The sequence below is a fragment of the Procambarus clarkii genome, chromosome 44 (assembly GCF_040958095.1).
Source record: "Procambarus clarkii isolate CNS0578487 chromosome 44, FALCON_Pclarkii_2.0, whole genome shotgun sequence".
NCBI classification, from domain to species: domain Eukaryota; kingdom Metazoa; phylum Arthropoda; class Malacostraca; order Decapoda; family Cambaridae; genus Procambarus; species Procambarus clarkii.
The window spans coordinates 19219702-19240894 of NC_091193.1; the positions used below are offsets into that span (position 1 = coordinate 19219702).

The 21193-nt window shown below is 38.2% G+C and overlaps 1 protein-coding gene across 38 annotated transcripts in view; it reads right to left on the reverse strand.

Moving 5' to 3' along the window:
• Positions 1–21193, reverse strand: part of LOC123745316 (serine/threonine-protein kinase WNK1) — a 340974-nt gene that overhangs the window by 71584 nt on the left and 248197 nt on the right. For 28 of the 38 annotated variants that reach the window (XM_069300723.1, XM_069300716.1, XM_069300719.1 and 25 more), the window contains 7 exons: positions 19844–20001; positions 19363–19451; positions 13412–13528; positions 13162–13273; positions 11125–11617; positions 7690–7757; positions 5804–7438 (listed from right to left, as the gene is read on the reverse strand). In XM_069300723.1, the coding sequence (XP_069156824.1) occupies positions 5804–7438; positions 7690–7757; positions 11125–11617; positions 13162–13273; positions 13412–13528; positions 19363–19451; positions 19844–20001 (2672 nt within the window). The remainder of the gene's footprint in view (positions 1–5803; positions 7439–7689; positions 7758–11124; positions 11618–13161; positions 13274–13411; positions 13529–19362; positions 19452–19843; positions 20002–21193) is intronic. The other 10 variants (XM_069300727.1, XM_069300725.1, XM_069300733.1 and 7 more) reach the window with 5 other exon arrangements.

The following is a 21193-nucleotide window of genomic DNA, read 5'->3' on the forward strand; positions in this document are numbered from 1 at the left end:
TAGGCTAGTGGAATAAGTGATAAAATATTAGGACTAATAAGTAAAAGAAACATTAGTAGAGGAATGAGAGATACAATTAACATAAGACACAAGCTGGATATTAAAATGGGTGAAACCATTTTGAATTTCTTATTACATATTATAGATATACAGCCCAAAATACAAAAAATAAAGTCCAAATGAGTGCAGTTATTAGAAAATAATGTATTAAAAGGAAAAGTGATAATTTACGATAATTAAAAACAATCAGCGGGAAGGAGGGGGAGGATAGGAGGGGAAGGAGAGGAGAGGGAAGAGGGGAGGGGGTGAGAGGGTAGGGGTGGGAGGGGTGGGGGAAATTAAGAATAAATCCTCAATTGTCAAGACAATTTTGACAGTTTTATGGATGAGAGTTGCACAAATAGATGTATGCAATGTACCTACTTTTTAAAAGCAAATAAATCACACACACAAATACTGTAAACCATACAAAAAAAAGAGTACTGTGGGCACAAGCTCATGACCCTGTGCCCACAAGTTAAGTCATTTTGACAACCGAGCCGACTAACTCTTCTTAAAGATCACAATTTGCAAAGGCATTGAAAGCTATCAGAGCTTCTTATTCCATACTTTACCCAATTACTGAGAGCACTTGTATTATGGATCAAGAAGGATTTTAACACTAATTTCATATTATGAAAGAGTTCATAATGCTGTGAAACAACAAATAGGGAGTTCTGTGAGCACCAACTCATTACTGTGCCCATGAACTATTCGCACTGTCAATTGAGCAAGCCAGACACATCAAAAGAACTGGAACTTGGAGATCCACCATGGATTCATATTAAAAGTATTGGGGCAGAAATATGGAACAAGACGTAATAGTATTCTATACCTTGCCAGCATACCATTCTTTTGAAAGGTCAGTTGGATCAGTGCACAGAGTGACAAACTCAAGTGTACAGTCTTGAGTTTCTTTTCACAGTACTCTCGTGTATGATTTGTTGCTTCACAGTATTGTGAACTCATTGATGGTACATAAATTGAAAGATATATACATTTAACAGCATGCTTAAGAAAAAACTGCTATAAATGTCGTTCTCTCTCTCTCTCCTTATATATATCAATTTCATTACCTCCATCTTCCACATATGATATGCATATATTGTATGCACATATGTATGAACACAGTTGTAAATAACCTATTCAATGTTTCCAAATAATATGAAACTAGTAAGGAGAATAGAAACCAAATTTAAGGTAATAAATGCAATAGGAAAAGTCCAACAAATGACTACTAGAGCTCAGCTCCATAAAAATATAGGAAATAAGGACAGGAGGGAAAGATGTCAGCAAAATCATACTGATTAAGGGGAATGCAATTAACTGTCAGAGAAATACAGAGGAAAGGTCTTGATAGCAACCCAACCCTATCACCAGAGATACACACATCCTGGCATTAGGATAACAGCAGCAGCAGCATAAAAAAGGGTGGCCAATATGAGAACACCTTCAAGGAGATAAACAAGGAATTATTCAGTAAACTATACACCTGTTTAGTAAGGTCAAGACTAGATAATGTGGAGCCAGCATAGAGCCCTCATTTTCACAAAAACTTCATTTATATTGTAGAGTTCATGTATAGTAATATGACGACTTTGAAGGACGTGGGACAAAAAAGCATTGGAGAATTGATTGGACTAAACTGCAAAAAGATAACAAAAGAAACACAAAGATTCCAAATAAAAATATAAGATATACGAAGGAAATAGGAGGAAGAAGGCACAATTAAAGAAAATTTTATAATTGACACGTAGTAATAGGAGAACTCAAAGAAGAAGTCAGAAAATTTTAATATGGCAGGGGAAGGCTAGATAAGATGAAGAAAAAGGGAAGATAAGAAAGGGATTAAAGATGAGTAAATAAAAAGCAAAGCAGGAAAAAGAGACAAAACAAAGAAAGAATGGGGAGATGAAAAGAAAAAGAGAATGACATGAGATGAGTAGAAATGAGCTGAAAGAGAAATTGGAGAGAACAAAAACTTGAGGTAAACAAAGAATAAGTATAAAATGGAATAAAGGTAGTAAACCTTTAATAAACATCAGAGAGAAAAAAGAAGAATATAACTGTTGAGAAGGCATCAACAGTGGCAAGTGCATTAAGGGCTAAGCTCCTAGTACTTTTTGATTCTAAACACATGGAGACTGTCGAGAAAAAGCACATTACTACAGTGATGAGAACACATGGAGAGAGAGTGAGTGTATGGAGCAATAGATCTGTATGCACTACAGTAGCATACAACATATACAAGGAAAAGGTGATGCAACTACAGACCTGGTGTTCACCCAGTGAGGTGAACACTGAGGGAATAAAATATAAGGAGCCATCTAGAACCAGTGACTACTAAATATGACTATATAACTGAGCTGAAAGTTGAAGAACAGGTTCAGAGGGAAATAAGACAACATGAGGATAAGACTATCTCCAGAAATTACAGGAAAAAGAGTAAGCTAGAAGAAACAAAAATAAAAGACAAGGAAAACATGGGTCAAATTAATATGGAGACCACAAAAAAAAAAAAATACAGTACCACTCATAAAAAACACCCCAAAAAGCCAGAATAATATAGAACTAGTGTGCAATAACAAATTTTTGGATAAGAAGGTGAATCAACCATAATATTCAATACAGAAATGGTGAAATTAAGGAGAAAAGTCAGAACATACTACTATAGAAACCACAGGAAACCACATAACATGCAAAGGCTGCAAGGACACTAGCCTAAAGTAAACTGTATATTAACAAATAAAGTAAATTCAAATTATGAAAATGTTAGCAATGGATACAAGATAAATCCTGTATACAGTACAGTCAGCTCTTACTATGAATGAGATGCATTCAGGGAAAATTAAATGTAATCCCTTTCCTTGAGCATATTTACTGCCATAAAATCAGTCCAAATATATAAAAGGCAGACAAAACTAAAACCTATTATTGCTATAGCCATCCATAACAAAATATGAGTATTTTTATTGAGTAACTTACAGCTACTCATCACACAATGTTGTGTCAAGTTACAGTGTGACTGCACTCACAATCTATTTGGGATGCATTCCCAGGACCTTCCAACATTTATTTTATTTCTACTACTTTTCACTAAAAACACTTGTTTGAACATTATTACAAGTATTCCCCACCATTTTTCAACCTAAAATATACTATATAAAGCAGATCTGTATGCTTACCAGTGATGTACGAGAGAGCAAACATTACTTTTCTTTCTTCATGGGGAGTATCTTTGCGTGCAATAGAAATTGTGGAATGTTTGGAAGGTGCCATGATGCAAGAATGTAATAAAAGAGAGTGTAAACAAATGACAGCAACTAAAACTTTCATGCATAGCAAGGGATGACTGTACACTGTTTGAACCGTAGCTTGAACACCCCAGAATAGGTAAGCAGAGTAGCATTTTCTATATAACTAACCTGATAAACAAGATCTCAAACAATAGAGACATCAGAAAAAAATAGAAACATTGAGAATGGCAATTGTCAACCAACTTCATTATATTACATTTGAATATATATTTGAATAAACTATATAGATTATATTATAATGAACTATTTAATATGTAAACTACAATGCATATTCTTTTATGCCTAAGAATGAAGACATGCACCCACAAAACATTAACCAAACATTCAGAATAGAAAAATAAAAAATTAACCTATCACCAATAAGTGGTAAACAAAGCTATTGTGACGTCTTATAATACGAAAGTACACACTATATACAAAAATTTAAATTCAATTAGAATTAAAAGAAATAATCACCAATATACAGTGACTGGAGAAGAAAGGAAGGAAGGAGAGAGAGAGAAAAATATATATATAATTTTTTTTTTTTTTTTTTTTGGGGGGGGGGGCAAAAAAATTTATAATTATATTATATATATATATATATATATACTACTTACACAATACAAGAAAATAGCATGGACATTAACAAAATACTCTACTATTGAATATAGTGGCAATGAAACATACACCAAATAAACCAAGAACAATAACTAATGTAGAGAAAGCAAGATTAACAGGCAGATATAAACTAAAGAATGAAGGGAGGGAAGAGCAGCCACCAATGCCTTGAAACACCTCAATAAGTTTCACTGTGTTATTTTTGTGTCAAATTTATACTGTTTAACTAATGAGAATGTTTGTGATGGTTACCTTTGGTCAAGACCAGCAACAATGACCATGTACACAATACTCAGTAGCATTATGATAACACAGTGTAATGGCAGTGAAAACTGTTCAATTACTTTATCTTTGTTTACGTTGGAAAAACAAATGGCATCTACCAATACTGTAATGAGAGACTGTGAATTATGGAAGGCTGTGGGCAAGTCAACCTAGCTCGGTGCAGAAAGTGGAGTGACAAAAAAAAACGTGGCATTGTATTGCAGCATCAGCAGTAGCACAAGCATCAGCAGCACCAGATGTGGCTTTTGGGAGAATTGGAAATTTGTTATTTGCAGCCCGGATCATTTAAAGGATACCATCCTAAGCAGAAGACCTTTACAAATAACTATTTCCTCTTTGGAATATCCTCTATTGTGTACGTTAAATGATATTTGCTTAAAGCTCGCAAAGAAATTTGTTGTTTGCTGTTACTGAAAGAAAATCGAGGTTGCATAACGCAATTTAATGATCACGTGAGCAAGATTTCCATTCCTAAATATAATAAAAGATGACAATGTTCATCTCTAGATCATTTACTGCAACATTCTTGGAAATAAGGATAAAATGCATAAAAAATTAATTTCAAATATCTTTTGCAAAAGCTAATCCATATTATGGTACTGCAGACACGAATTATCACAAGTGAAACACACTAATATTTAAGGGAAAGTATTAAAATAAGGAGTTCACTGTAGAGTATGAACTACTCAAAAGACAGGGTAGCATCTGATATTAAGGCATCACATACTCAAGAATCAACAAAACATACAAAAGAATAAGTATACTGGTATACTATACCCAACTGGTATACTTTCAAATACCAAATTTTGATTATTCATAAACTTTTGTGTTAGGAAATATTTACCACTATGACAAATATTTAACAGTAAATAATATTATAAAAAGTATTAAAGAGGCTTTGCACTACTTTTTAAAAGCAATGAGCCATAGTAATTCATCTTGTACAACTCAAATTAGCTTATTTAATTTCATCCACCATGACACTATTCAGTTTACTGGATAATCCATAGAAAAAACAGCAGTGCTTTGCTATACATCATTCACAAATAAGAGGTATTTCTAAGATATTTTCTCTACAAAGCTTTCTTTAAAGTTACCATGAGAGTTTTATGTCGGGATATTGTGTAAACTACAGATTAAATAAAACTAGTAATGGTGTAGAGAGGTAAGCTGCAAACCACTAAATATTCCCTTAAAGCCACAGCTGGCATGCTGTGCATAACTCTTAGCTTTAAGTGGACACTTACACTGTCCGATGCTCTGCCAGATAGCTGCTGCTGAGGCTGGCTCATACTATTCTGGTAATTTGGTGCTACACCATTCATCACTGCTGCTGAGAAATTGGGAGGGAAGAACACTGAGGGAGCTCTGTGGTGTTCTAGGGCTGAAGGCTGGGGGTTGCATACGAGGGTAGGATTCTGGTAATAGGAGTTACTGAAAGGTAGGCACTGTATCAGAGGGGAAACAAACTGAGAATCAAACTGTTTAACTATAGTTGTGGAATACATCATGTTAGAGTGATGTGGAAGACCAGGTTGTGATGGCAGCATATTAAACAGCACCTGGCTTGCATCACTGGCTACTGCAGATGATGACAGCGATGCTCCAAGTGGTGGTACTGATGATACAACTCCAGGAAGAGATGGCACCACTGATGGTTGACACTGTAGTGCTGCAGGCTGAGATCCTACCGCTTCTGGCTGCAAAGGTCGACCTCCATCTTGTAATGCTGAAGTTCCCTGCTGGGTAACTGTTACAGATGATTGAGAAGGTATCACTCCAAGAGATGATGTAACCTGTGGGGAGGCTACAGATGGCTGACTGTTTGAGATTGACAAATGTTGTGACACCCCAAATTGGGGCTGCATTACACCAGGTTGAGATATTGTAATGCTACTTGGTACAGTTGAAGAAACAGATTCCGGAACAGATGTTGATGTTCCTGATGGCTTCATGAGAATGGTTGATGACTGGGATGGTAAAAGGGTTGACAACAGCTCAGATGAGCTACCCTGTGGTGCCAAAACATTTAGCATGCTCACACTAGGAGGAACTAGTGTATCTGCATGACCAGCTCCTACCTGAGACTGTGATGTTATCACTGACTGTGATGATGCAAGTGGCTGTGAAGATACCACCGATTGTGGGGCAACTCCTGGCTGTGAAGCAATCATTGGCTGTGAAGTAACTATTGGTTGTGAAACAATCACTGGTTGTGAAGGAACAACTGATGGTGGAATAACCACAGGCTGTGGAACAATCATAGACTGTGAAGTTGCTGCTGTAGATGAAGCAATTAATGGTTGTGAGCCTACTATTGGTTGTGAAGCTATCACTGGTAGCGTTGTTGCCAATGGTTGCTGACTTGGAATTGGCTGCGATACTGGTAGTGGTTGTGAAGCTATCACCGACTGTGATATTACCGATTGTTGTGCAATTCTCAGATGAGGTACAATCCCCGACGTCTCCGATGCGACAGCTGCTTGTGGTAGATTTCCTACTGACTGAGGAAGTATTGCTTGAGAATTTGGGGGTAATATAGCTGCTTGGGTGGAGAGAACCTGTGATTGTGATGAGAGAACAGCCGGTTGCGAAGGTGGAAGCACAAGAGGCTGAGAAGATAAAGGAGGTTGCTGCGGTGCTATTCCAGATAGCTGGGACATCACCGGCTGATTTATGTGTTGAGACATTGCCACCGAGGGTATTGAGGTCACACCCATGGGACCAGATGGCATTACTAAGGGATGACTTAGACCTGCCACTGACTGAGAAGTCATAACTAAGGGAGATGCACCAATAATTACTCCTTGTGAAGAAAGTACCTGGGGTTGTGGCATCCCCATATGGTGCTGGGATGAAATTACTGGAGTTCCACTTCCAACTGGAACCTGTGAGTTAATATGGCTATAATATTCTGACTGATGCTGCTGCTGCTGTGGTGGTAGTGGTTGTTGCTGCTGATCTACCTGTTGTTGTGAAGGCTGTTGAGTAGGCTGTTGGGATGACTGTTGGGTTGATTGCTGTGAAACTGTCTGATAAACTGAAGTAGGCAAATAACTCTGGGAGACTGATGTACTTCCAGTGGTAACAGTTTGTTGATATTGAGGTTGCTGGTAGCCAGTACTTACTGGTTGGTATTGTGAAGAACCACTCTGCAAGCCCACATATCCATAGTTACCACCAAAGAACTGCCCTTCCTGAAACAAACAATACACAATACGCAACAGTGACTTATGATGTCACGGTGAATTCCTACAATACGCCATGCTTCAAACAATCTTCGCATTCCTTCACATCACTCAACAGTAAAATTCCACTTATAATAACCATGCATTCACATTACATAAAAGTGCCAATACTGTATTTACATAATAAACATTTATGAAAATCTTGACAGTTATTACAATTATTTTGACTAAAATAACGTAAGGTTTATTTAAAAACCCACCTGAGTGAAAGCTTGCTGACTTTCACTTCCAGAGGTCAATGTGTAGTAACCAGATTCTCGTACCCCATCTAAAATTAATTATTATTAATTAATAACTGAACAAAACATTGATATACAAAATCACAATCCTGAATAGTACAGTATAATTAACGAATGAACGAATCAGTGAGTGAGAGTGTGTGAGAGAGTGTGTGTGGTGTGTGTGTGTGTGTGGTGTGTGTGTGTGTGTGTAATTACCTAAGTGTAATTAACTAAGTGTAGTTACAGGATGAGAGCTACGCTCGTGGTGTCCCGTCTTCCCAGCACTCTTTGTCATATAACGCTTTGAAACTACTGACGGTCTTGGCCTCCACCACCTTCTCACTTAACTTGTTCCAACCGTCTACCACTCTATTTGCGAAGGTGAATTTTCTTATATTTCTTCGGCATCTGTGTTTAGCTAGTTTAAATCTATGACCTCTTGTTCTTGAAGTTCCAGGTCTCAGGAAGTCTTCCCTGTCGATTTTATCAATTCCTGTTACTATTTTGTACGTAGTGATCATATCACCTCTTTTTCTTCTGTCTTCTAGTTTTGGCATATTTAATGCTTCTAACCTCTCCTCGTAGCTCTTGCCCTTCAGTTCTGGGAGCCACTTAGTAGCATGTCTTTGCACCTTTTCCAGTTTGTTGATGTGCTTCTTAAGATATGGGCACCACACAACAGCTGCATATTCTAGCTTTGGCCTAACAAAAGTCATGAACAATTTCTTTAGTATATCGCCATCCATGTATTTAAATGCAATTCTGAAGTTAGAAAGCATTGCATAGGCTCCTTGCACAATATTCTTTATGTGGTCCTCAGGTGATAGTTTTTTATCTAGAACCACTCCTAGATCTCTTTCTTTATCAGAATTCTTTAAAGATTTCTCACATAATATATAGGTTGTGTGGGGTCTATGTTCTCCTATTCCACATTCCATAACATGACATTTATTAACATTAAATTCCATTTGCCAAGTGGTGCTCCATATACTTATTTTGTCCAGGTCTTCTTGAAGGGCATGACAATCATCTAAATTTCTTATCCTTCCTATTATCTTAGCATCATCAGCAAACATGTTCATATAATTCTGTATACTAACTGGTAGATCATTTATGTACACAATAAACATCACTGGTGCAAGAACTGAACCCTGTGGTACTCCACTTGTGACATTTCTCCATTCCGATACATTGCCTCTGATTACTGCCCTCATTTTTCTATCAGTCAGAAAATTTTTCATCCATGATAGAAGCTTACCTGTCACCCCTCCAATATTTTCCAGTTTCCAGAACAACCTCTTATGTGGAACTCTGTCGAAAGCCTTTTTTAGGTCCAGATAGATGCAGTCAACCCAGCCATCTCTTTCCTGTAATATCTCTGTGGCCCGATCATAGAAACTGAGTAAATTCGATACACAGGATCTTCCTGATCGAAAACCATACTGTCTGTCTGATATTATATCATTTCTCTCCAGGTGTTCTACCCATTTAGTTTTGATTAGCTTTTCCAATACTTTCACTATTGCACTTGTCAATGATACAGGTCTATAATTGAGGGGGCCTTCCCTGCTGCCACTTTTGTAGATTGGAACTATGTTAGCCTGTTTCCACACGTCTGCTACAATTCCTGTACACAGGGATGCCTGAAAGATCAGGTGAAGTGGAATGCTGAGCTCAGATGCACATTCTCTCAGAACCCATGGTGAAACGCCATCTGGGCCAGCTGCTTTGTTCCTCCCGAGCTCCTTTAGCATATTTTCCACTTCATCTCTAGACACCTCTATCCGCTCTATGTTGTTCTCTGGAATTCTTATTGTGTCTGGTTCTCTGAAGATTTCATTTTGTACAAACACACTTTGGAACTTTTCATTTAATGTTTCACACATTTCCTTTTCATTTTCCGTGAATCTGTTTCCCATTTTCAACCTCTGAATATTATCCTTTACCTGCAATTTGTTGTTTATGAATTTGTAGAATAGGCCCGGTTCTGTTTTACATTTATCTGCTATCCCTTTTTCAAAATTTCTTTCTGCCTCTCTCCTTACTGCTGTATAATTGTTTCTCGCATCTTTGTATCGCTGGTATGTTTGGGGGTTTGGCCTCTTCCTATACTGATTCCATTTTTGTGTCTTTTGGTCTCTTGCCCTCTCACAATTTCTGTCGAACCAATCCTGTTTTCTGGTCCTGCATCTCTGTTTTGGTATGAATGTTTGTGTGCCTTCCTCGTATAGTTTTAAAAATTTGGCATACATTTCATTTACTTCCCTGCCTAGCAACAATTCTGTCCAATTACACTCATTAAAAAAATTTCGAAGTTCCCCATAGTTGCCTCTCTTTAAATCGAGTTTATCAACTGTTTCAATGTCCCCATTTTCTTCTAGATGATATCTTAAAGCATATTTAATGTCTAACAGGACGTGATCACTCTTTCCCAAGGGAGGAAGGTACTGGATGTCAAAAATCTCTTCTTCTTTCCTGGTGAATACTAGATCCAGTACTGACGGTATATCTCCTTCCCTCATTCTTGTGGCTTGCTTTATGTGTTGATACAAGAATGTCTCCAGAATGAGGTTCACAAATCTGCATGTCCAAAAGTCCTCCGTTCTTGCTTCATAGGCCTCCCAGTCTATTGCTCTAAAGTTGAAGTCCCCCAGTATCAACAGTCGTGATTTATCTTTATCTGCTTGTACAATAATATCTCTCATGACCATTATGAGGCCCTCTCGTTTGTCATCCAGTTCTTCCTTTGTCCACGTGTTGCTTGCTGGTGGGCTGTAGGTATTTACAATTATCAGGTTATCCTGATTCCAGACCTGCAATGCCATTATGTCAATATCTCGAGTGTTTTCAAATATTAACTCTTTTACCTTCAGGTGTTTTTTCACCAGTACAGCCACTCCTCCTCCCTTCCTTGTGTGTGTGTGTGTGTGTGTGTGTGTGTGTGTGTGTGTGTGTGTGTGTGTGTGTGTGTGTGTGTGTGTGTGTGTGTGTGTGTGTGTGTGTGTGTGTGAGTGAGTGAGTGAGTGAAAGTGGGAGAGAGAGTGTGATAAAGAGTGAATGGGAGAGTGAGTGAGAGAAAGCAAATATACATATGTATGTGCATGCAAATTAAATCACAATTAACAGTAAGATATTTCATCTGAGCATACTTTTGTGCATTCACTGTCAAATTGGTCCGTAACTTTTTTGTGAAGTTTAGTTTTGATTTTTTCTCAAGCAGGTTCTTACCTATCAATGACTATGGGAGAGTGCATAGGTCTCCTGTCTCCCTTACCCATTTTGACTACTTTGCACTTAATTGAATTCCAGCAGTCATTTATCTGTCTGTATATTTTTATATATAACAAAAACTGTTTTTAGCTTGTGTTTTCAGCACAAGCTGAAAACAAAATATGTATATTAAAACAAAAATACCTTGCTGTTCTGGAGGAATTGCCTCTCCCACTATTTGTTGTTGCTGAACATCTTGCTGAACAGTAGGTTGCTGTGAAGGTTGCTGTTGTTGCTGTGGTGGCTGTTGCTGCTGTGGTGGCTGTTGCTGCTGCTCAAGCTGACTTGCTTGTTGAGGTGGTGCCTGCTGTTGCATACTTGGCTGTTGCTGGACTGAAGTTTGTGTTTGCAATAATGGTTGTTGTTGGAGTTGCTGTTGCAACTGCTGTTGTTGTTGCTGCTGTTGCTGTTGCTGCTGCTGCTGTTGCTGTTGTTGCTGCTGTTGCTGCAACTGCTGCTGCTGTTGTAGCTGCTGTTGTTGCAGCTGCTGCTGCTGTTCTTCTAACTGTTGCTTCTCCTTCTCCATAAGGTCCTTTTTTCTCCGTTCCTCACGTTCCCGTTGAAGATTGTGGATCTGTGTCTGTATCATCTTGGCTACTGACCGTTCATCCTCCTCTAGGATCATTCCCATTTTTACCTGCAGAGATAATTAGCATTATAAAGTGCATTTGTATGTACAATGAGTATAATACTTTATATTAATTACATTAAAAATAAAACATTATAGAATGAAATGTTCCCTAGTGCCATTTTCAAAAGTAAAAAATGTAGGTCACTACCAATGGAGAGTAATGAGGGGAAAGTGCAATAAATATACAATATACAGTAGTACTTTGGGAATTTGACCAAATTCCCTAAAATCACAAGACATGCAGTCATGTTGGAAAGCTAAACATATTTTGATCATAGTCAGTCCAGAGAGGTATAGGGAGGATTTGTTGATGGATGAATGCAAGAAAAAAAAAAGGCAACTGTCGCTTTCCTTAATTCAAAGTGCACTTGTTGTCATATGTTAACTTTAGTTATCACATGGTCAAGTTAGCCTAGACCCATGCCAATATTCTCTTATTATTTTCAATTATTTACTATCGACGAGATTATCTTATACCACAAGCTATGCAATTATGATCAAAACACAATTTGGCATTTCCAACCAATCTTTTAATTTATTTCTGGACATTGCCAGACAGAATAGCAGCTAAGGAGTGAGTTTTACTAATGTAAAACAGCAAACTATAAATCATCTAATAAGATTATCGCTGCTTCCCCATGGCAAATCGGCAATATTGTGTTGCACGAGTCTACAGATCAAAGACACCCTCATCAGCATGCTTCCCATGCATACAAAAAACAAAAAGTGAACCCCCCCCACTTCTCTTTGCATGTATACATCATTTTATAATTGTTCCCCCCTTAATAATAATAATTGCATTTAAATTAAAAATTAATTTAAGAATATTTATTATGCAACATTAGTGGTAATAAGCATGCACTGATTTAAAAGCATAAAGATGCTATGATAGCTAAAATGGTAAATCTGCTCACTGATTAAAACGTCCATGAAATGGATAAGCTCAACTCCTAGCTACTTATCTGCCATGTGGGGGTTCATTTTCCCATTTGTTATTTTCAAGGGTATCTTACATGGTACACCTTTAAGTTATATTATCACATTCTACATATGTTGTTGATCTTTATGTTAGCATATACAAGAAATTAATTTAGAAAGAAGTGCTGGGTGTGTAAAGTTTGTACTGTCTACAATTTTATGGAGAAGAGCAGTGAAAGACAGCTTTGTTTATGCTCAGAGGCTTCGTGTGGTGTTTGAACTAAACTTTACATTGAAATTAAGCTACATCAATGTCACAATTTTCAGTGTAACTGAATGCATATTCTTTTTTCACTGGTATACACATTTGGAAGTTGAAAACACTTGAGCCATGGAAAAGGAAGGAAAAAACTTGTATGTAGTGGGAGCAGTAAATAAGTGGGATGAACATGAACAGAGGTGATGGAGACAACCCCCATTCACAATTTCAAGCATAATAGTACTGAAAAGTCAGAAAGTATAAATATGCATGGTACAATAGCTATGAGTTGGGACTCGAAAACTAAATCTGGCTTACTTGTAGAGACTAACTAGATGGGCACAAACATACAAAAGGTAACTGAGCTACTAACCATTCCTTCTGCAATCATATCTGGGTTGTCATTCTCTATATCAAAATCAAATTGGATAGCCTCATTTTCTTTATGCTTATCTTTCCTTTTTTTTGCATCAATTACCCGTAACCTGTTACAGGAAGAAATCACCACGGTGGTTACAAAATATTGGCATCACATAAATATTGCATAGTAATCAGTTATTTTATTTGCAATAATTTCATATATATTCATTTGCTAGAGAAAAAGTGAAATTGTTTCTGCCAACCTTAAAACAACTTTTGCTAAATCCGAGGCTATAGCTTCCTCCTTGTTTCCCAAGTCCACTTTAATGCCAGTGTCTTCTTGGAAGAACTCATGATTCAGGAGATCTTTTACTGTTGGTCTGCAATGGAGAGAAAATACTGCAATCATATGAATATTTACCTAAATGAAGTAAAAATATAGTTTCTTATCATTAAAATAATTGAAAATTAATGTTAAAATACTGTATCTCTATAATAAGAAATAATGAAAATTTAATTATCTTTGAATTATATCTAATTCTAGGAATACATACAAAAACCAGAAAACTTCAAGTTAATCCTACACATCTCCGAGAGATCCTCTTGAGCCTAAACTAGCAGTGGAGTTCAGACTTGAGTAAGGACTGGAGGCTAACATCCGGTCTAAAAGAAACATGCGTAAAGACCAGTTCTTTCTCGAACTCTTGTGTGGACTGGAAGGCAAACTCCCACCCATACACTGGGAGCATAAACACGAACTGGATGGGGGACTGGAAGTATTACTCTGAGAATCATCACTAGCACTGCCACCTGATGAAGGTTGTATCACAGGTGTTGGTGGTGTATGGCTCGAAGGACTGAATGAAGAATAGTCCGATGTCTTGGATAACTCAAAGTTTTCCTCTTGTCTTGATGCACTTGTTAGATTTGAAAAAGAATTGGTAGATTTACCAGTCGTCATGACTGAATACTGTTGTGACTGATCAATCTGGGGTTCAAACAGTTCATCACTTCTATTGCTGGAGTTAAATGCTGTTTGAGAGTCAGCTGGTTCTTCAGTATGATAATATTCCTCTGAGCTTTGTGATCTAGTCCGAGGATAAGCGGCTGCAAACATAGATGTAGATTGCATAACTGATGGTGTAGCATCATTAAATGAAGAATATGAAGGATGTGTTTTGCATGCTTCTTGAAGAGAGTGATAATGTAAACCAGGACTTTCTGTTACACTACAAGGATACTTTCCTTTATATGAAATTGGTGAATATCCCATAGAATGTGCATTTTCATGATCAGAAACAAACACATTTAAGTTTACTGGCTGGTGTAAAAAGGGTGGAGGTAACTCAGGACTTTCAGGTGTACTACCTGCATAATAAGTTATGTATGGTGATGGAGGCAGCTTTACAAGAGGTGGTCTGTTCCTATTGACTGCATCAAATTCAGGCTGGTTTTCTACCTTCTGCAAAGATGGATATAATGGCCCTGAATGATCTGGCCTGATGGAGGAATACCTAGCAGATCGGGGTGGAGATGGAGGGTATACTTGAGGTCCACGAGGTACACATCCAGTAGACTGTAAATCTTCATTGTGTTTAAAGCTTTTTTGTCCCCTCTGCTCATACTGGTTTGTTACAGGCCATACAGCAGACTGTGAGCACTCATTACCCTCTCTGCTACACTTCCTCAATGAACTTCGTCCACTGTGCTTGCAATGCAAAGCATATACCTCTGTTCGACTTAAAACTGTGTTAACATTAAGTGCACATTTCTCAGCAGAATCACTGGCAGTTGAAGCTTGTGCCATTGGTGGCCATACAACACAGCCTTGAGGCATATAACAGACTGATTTACATGGAACTGGAACTGAAGTTGCAGAGCACAAATTTGTATGCCGTGCAAGGTGTGACGTACTGCCAACACTGATTTTTTTGTTAAACCTTTTGGCAAGGTGAGGACTTGGTGGTGAAGACAACCAACCTGACAACTCATGACTGCATCTCATTTTTTTTCCTTTGACCTCTCCTGGTTTTCTCTTCCAAATCAATGCTCTTCTGGAATTACCTTCATTGTGCACTCTCTTGACGACTGGAGAATAAAGAGCCGAAGACCGAGAACCTTTACTACTAGCCGAGTTTGACAGATTATCCATGCTACCCACTCTTCCCAGGGAACCCCCAAAGTCTTTCATCTCATACATGATCAAGTCTATCTCTTGCTTTATTGTTTCAGGTTTTCCCGTTGCAAGATCCTAGTGCACTACTTCTGATTTTTAATTGACAAGACTTATTTATTTCAACATCATCATGTAATTTAAAAACCATAGCCATACCACAAAATTAGCAATATTAAAAATTACAGTATCAAATTACTGCAATTCACAAAACAAATATATTTGAATTAATTCAAAGTAAAGCCTTGTGGAAAGATGTAAAACCTTTCCCGAGTACAGTATATAAAGTGGTCATGGATAAATCAACCAAATTGCACTGTATTCCATTATAAATATCTTCAATATAAAACACGCGATCACTGGAGTAACATTCACTGCCACTTCACAACACGACAAAGCTGGCTCAACAGCCCCCAGCTCTCTGCCTTTGCCACCAAACTCGCACCTGGGACATATTTCAGCCCCAGGGAGTTGAATTACAACAACATTCCTGTTCTGAGAGATATCATATTGAACAGTTAACTTGAAAAACTGCCAGCAAAATTGGAGAACAAGTCAGAAAATGTGAATACGAGGCATAACAACATAACTTTAGTGCATTGAGGTTTTTATGTGATGCATCACACATTCTCAAAACATATTGTATATGTATCAACAAGTTGTGAGCATCACAGAACAACATGAAGCTACTACAATAAATTTCTTTAATCTGAATAGATCTACCGTAATCAATTCAGTCAAACTAAACCAAAATATATTTAAATGTACTAATAAAGTGAAGCTCAATATTTTAAACAATATAACTAAGCACTATATCAAATCCCATCTAGCCTTGGGTCTTTCATAACCACCAGTACAGCCAGTTTCTTGCCCTCACACTAACATGAACTTGATACCTTCTTTGTGCTGAATGACATTTGTTTGCTTGAGTTTATTATGCCTCAAACCTAAAACAGTAACTCACTTTTCTGCCACATATCCCTTACTACTTTTACAGAGTTGTCCAATTTGTAACTAACAACCTTCAGTCATTATTCTGTATTGATGAAAGATAATAGAATTAAAGCTGAAAGGTAGAATATACTATATATTTTCCTAAAATATATTTCAAGAGAATTGATGAGTAAGTGCATTCATATCCACTATGGTTGTGATGTTATTTCCATTTTCTGAAAGTATACTCCCGGGTTCCGGGTTTGATCCCCGGTGGAGGAAGAGATAAATGGCCAAAATGATTCTTTCACCCTGATGCCGCTGTTGACTAGCAGTAAATAGGTACCTGGGAGTTAAGACAGCTGCAACGGGCTGCTTCCTGGGGGAAGGGTGTAACAAAACAGAGGCCTGGTCGAGGACCGGGCCACAGGGACGCTAAGCCCCGAAATCATCAAGATAATCAAGATAATCCCCCCTCCCCCCCTAACCCTAATGCACACAAACCAAAAACTTGTATAAGCTTCAGTGGAGGTAACTGTGATATCATAATGCAACCAAAACAACACAGTATTATGAATAATCTTAGCCACTTTGAGTAGTGTGGTGTGTGGATGGGTGTGAACAAGGTGGATGTATATGCATGCGGGTGTTATGGGTGCATGGGTGTGAAGGTGTCGGGTGAGGTGCTCTAGGGTTGGGTAGAGTCTAGTAAGCGTGAGGTAGAGTTAGGTGGGTAGGAGTGGGATCAAGTGAGGTGGTTTGGGGTGTTAGGTGGTGGGGAAGGAAGTGAATTTGGGGGCGGGAATATGTGATGGTGAGGAGAGTCGGGAATATGTGAGGGTGAGGGGGAGGTGGGAATATGTGAGGGTGAGGGGAAGGTGGGAATATGTGAGGGTGAGGGGAAGGTGGGAATATGTGAGGGTGAGGGGAAGGTAGGAATATGTGAGGGTGAGGGGAAGGTGGGAATATGTGAGGGTGAGGGGGAGATGGGAATATGTGAGGGTGAGGGGAAGGTGGGAATATGTGAGGGTGAGGGGGAGGTGGGAATATGTGAGGGTGAGGGGGAAATATGTGAGGGTGAGGAGAGGCAGGAATATGTGAGGGAGAGGGGGGGGTAGTGTGAGGGTGAGGGGGAGGGGGAGGGAAGGGAGGGGGGTGGGAGGGTTAGGGGGGGTGGGAGGGTTAGGGGGGGTGGGAGGGTTAGGGGGGGTGGGAGGGTTAGGGGGGTGGGAGGGTTAGTGGGGAGGGGGAGGGTGAAGGCGAAGGGGGGAGTGTGAGTGGGGGAAGGGTAAGGGGGGGGGGAGTGGGAAGGCGAGGGGGGGAGGGTGAGGGGGGATGAGATGAGGTGGCATGGATGTGAAAGAACTGTACTGTGTATGTGCTGTGGTTGGGAGTAGGGGAGAGAGATGTGTTTTGTTGAGGTGTGTGCATTTACCTGTGTCATGGAGTGCAAGATCTAGCTTGTAAGTAGCCACTGTACCTGGTGCTCCCATAGCCACTGTACCTGGTGCATTCATACTTCTTGATATACTAGTGCCCTGCTATAGTTACTGTTAAAGCTGTAAATGGAAGTGGCTCCCCTTAGCTCTGCTTTAACCCATGTTTATAACCTTTAACCCTCTCTCTATAGCTAGCAATGCCCCAGAGCACAAGAAACAAAAGTCGACAATTACTTTCTAATATTCTGAAAGTGTGTTTTCTGATCACAGGAAAAAAAATTGTGTGACTTTTGTTGTGGTGAAGCGAGGAAATCACAATTAACATCACAATTTACAAACGTTCATGAAGCCATCGCCCTGTGAAAGTTGCCCGAGCCAGGCAAGGGGTAGGAGCTGCCACAAAGATATTTTGACAAATTTATTTCATTGTCTTTTATTTGATTTTTCTCTGATTTTTTTTGCAGTAATGTTATTTAATATCATGCCATTTGAGAACTTTATATAATAAAATGCATTGAACATCAGAATTCTCAGATATATTCATGTCACTAACACACACATAATATTACATTCTTTGAACAATAAAACAAAATCTGTGCTGTTATTACACTGTACTGTGTATATATATGTATTATTTATATATATATATATACACATGTTATATATAACTTTCTATATTTTTATGCACCATTACAAGCCACTAAGGAGTTGTGGAGGGTGTAATGATCTCATAACCAGTTATCAGAGTTCAGCCGAGCCCCCACATATTTAGCATGAAGTTGTAACTGCATGCGTAACATGTTATATTTTACTTAGATTTTCAATGCTTTTTACCATTTTGTTTTCAAGTGCTATGATCCACTGGGCTGTAAATAATGTTATTTGTATCACATTGCGTAGAAAATACGTACGCACAGATGTATTCCCAACATCAATAAGCGCATAATATGCACACAATATAATTTTATTTGAACAATAAAACAAGTGTCTTTGCTGTTATTAATTACACTATATATAAACATTATCTATAACAATCTATATTGTTATATATAACAACTCCACTGTGCCCACCATCAGCTCAAGCATAAATTTATATTTAGTTATTTCTCATTATATTAATTTTCAAACGAGATAATGAAATGAATATATAACTAAATAAATATATTTTTCATACTGACTGGCAATTAGCAAGACTACCTTGTTGCACCTGCCGATCCACCCATCATGCCCGAGTGTTGCATTGTTTACACCGGCCATGGACAACAAGCCATACTGAGCCGGTCGGCCGAGCGGACAGCACGCTGGGCTTGTGATCCTGTGGTCCTGGGTTCGATCCCAGGCGCCGGCGAGAAACAATGGGCAGAGTTTCTTTCACCCTATGCCCCTGTTACCTAGCAGTAAAATAGGTATCTGGGTGTTAGCTGTCACGGGCTGCTTCCTGGGAGTGGAGGCCTGGTCGAGGACACTAAAAAGCCCTGAAATCATCTCAAGATAACGAGATATACTGCATCTGCTGTTTTGTACAGTACTTCATACCCGTGTGTCAGTGACACACACAGTTAAAAAATAATACTTAGCATAGACATTAACATAGCTATGTAAAGGCTAAACAACAACAACAAAAAAGTAGTTACAGTAATTTACTTTCAAGGGAAAAAAAAAAGATTACCTTTCCTCATTATGGAGTCGTGTGCACCAGTCTACAATATATTTCACATCTTCATCTTCGATTTTTAGAAAGCTCTGGGGCCGAACTCCCTGAAAATAATTATTTTGTTAATATTCTGCAAGTTACTATTTTATAAATGTATTAATATGCTGTATTAATATACTGTAATTTCTCTACTGGACAGCAGCTGTTGACCATGAAATATACAGTATCTAATCCAGTGAGTTTAATCATTATTTTCCTCTATACTTATTTCTTTTATTGACAACTCATTCTCTGACTTTCAACAAACTCAGCTCCAATGTGTGGTCTGTAAATTTCTTCTTCTTCATGCTAAAAATGCTCACTATGATGTTCTTAAAACCTTTAAATGCTCTAAACTTTTACCATATAACCTTGATCAATTCCTTCTATACCTCTATTATTTGTGAATACTGTACCAAAAAGTTATATCGTGCACTCAAAGTGAGCATAAACTGACCGTGGTGACCTTCTTGTAAATCTGAGCTGGACCCGAACATTCTTTGTATGGGTATTCCAACGTTGCCATCTCCATCATGCACATGCCAAAGGCATACACATCAACCATCTCATCATAATGCTCCTCATACACCTCGGGGGCCATGAACTCTGGTGTGCCTGCAATACAAAAAACATGCACCGATATTAAACTAATTCTAATAAGGTACAATACTTATGAGTTACACAATAAGCCCTTTCTAATATTCCTACAACAATTACAAGCTACATAATAAAACTGTTCTATTTCTTAGAACAATAACAAACTAAAGATTAATGTACAGTACTATGTAATTTGTTAGTTCAGGTTAGTTCAGTTCAGTCAAAATATTAAAGATTATTTTGTCTTTAATCAACTTACTGAATTAATTTAGAATAAAGTGCATCTGAATTAATGGTACAAGCATATAATAGCCATTCAATAAAATCAGTAATATAAGGGGAGACGTACTGAAGGTACAGTAGTGATAAAACAGAATTTATTCAACTGTTAAATGCAAACTGATGAGCATGCACTACCTCAGTATGTAGTGTGTGACCAATATTTCTGAAGTTCATTTAGAAAACTATTACAGCATTATTTAAGTAGAGTAATATCACACAAAATAATGAATAAGGCAAACAATGGGTAAGAAACTAAAGAGAAGAACAAATTAATAAACTAACATACAGCAGTTCTCTTAAATAATACAGCATATATGCAGGAAATACACGTATAATTGAAGAAATTTATCAGTTGCTGAAAACTAAAGTCAGCCCTGGACTCCATGAGCTTTAGTATTTATTCAATGTGCATTTTAAACCTCCATATTTTCTTTGGAAATTTCATCCCTCTCAACAACCTCCTGCTGCTCCTCAGAATTGCTCTCCATTTTCTGCCACAATATCAGTATCACCAGTATAACACATGTTATCTTCAGTAAGGATATCGTTGACACATGAGGAAAGGCTGCGTGAGCTGCACCTCATGTCGCTGGAAGACAGAAGAGCTCGGGAAGACATAATCACCACATACAAAATTCTCAGGGGAATTGGCAGGTAGACAAGGATGGACTATTTAACATGGGTGGTACATGCACAAGGAGACACAGGTGGAAGCAGAGTACCCAAAATGAGCCACAGAGACATTAGAAAGAACTTTTTCAGTGTCAGAGTAGTTAGTAAATGGAATGCACTAGGTAGGGATGTGGTGGAGGCCGACTCCATACACAGTTTCAAATGTAGATATGATAGAGCTCGAGAAGCTCAGGAATCTGTGCGCCAGTAGATTGACGGTTGAAAGGCGGGACCGAAGAGCCAAAGCTCAACCCTT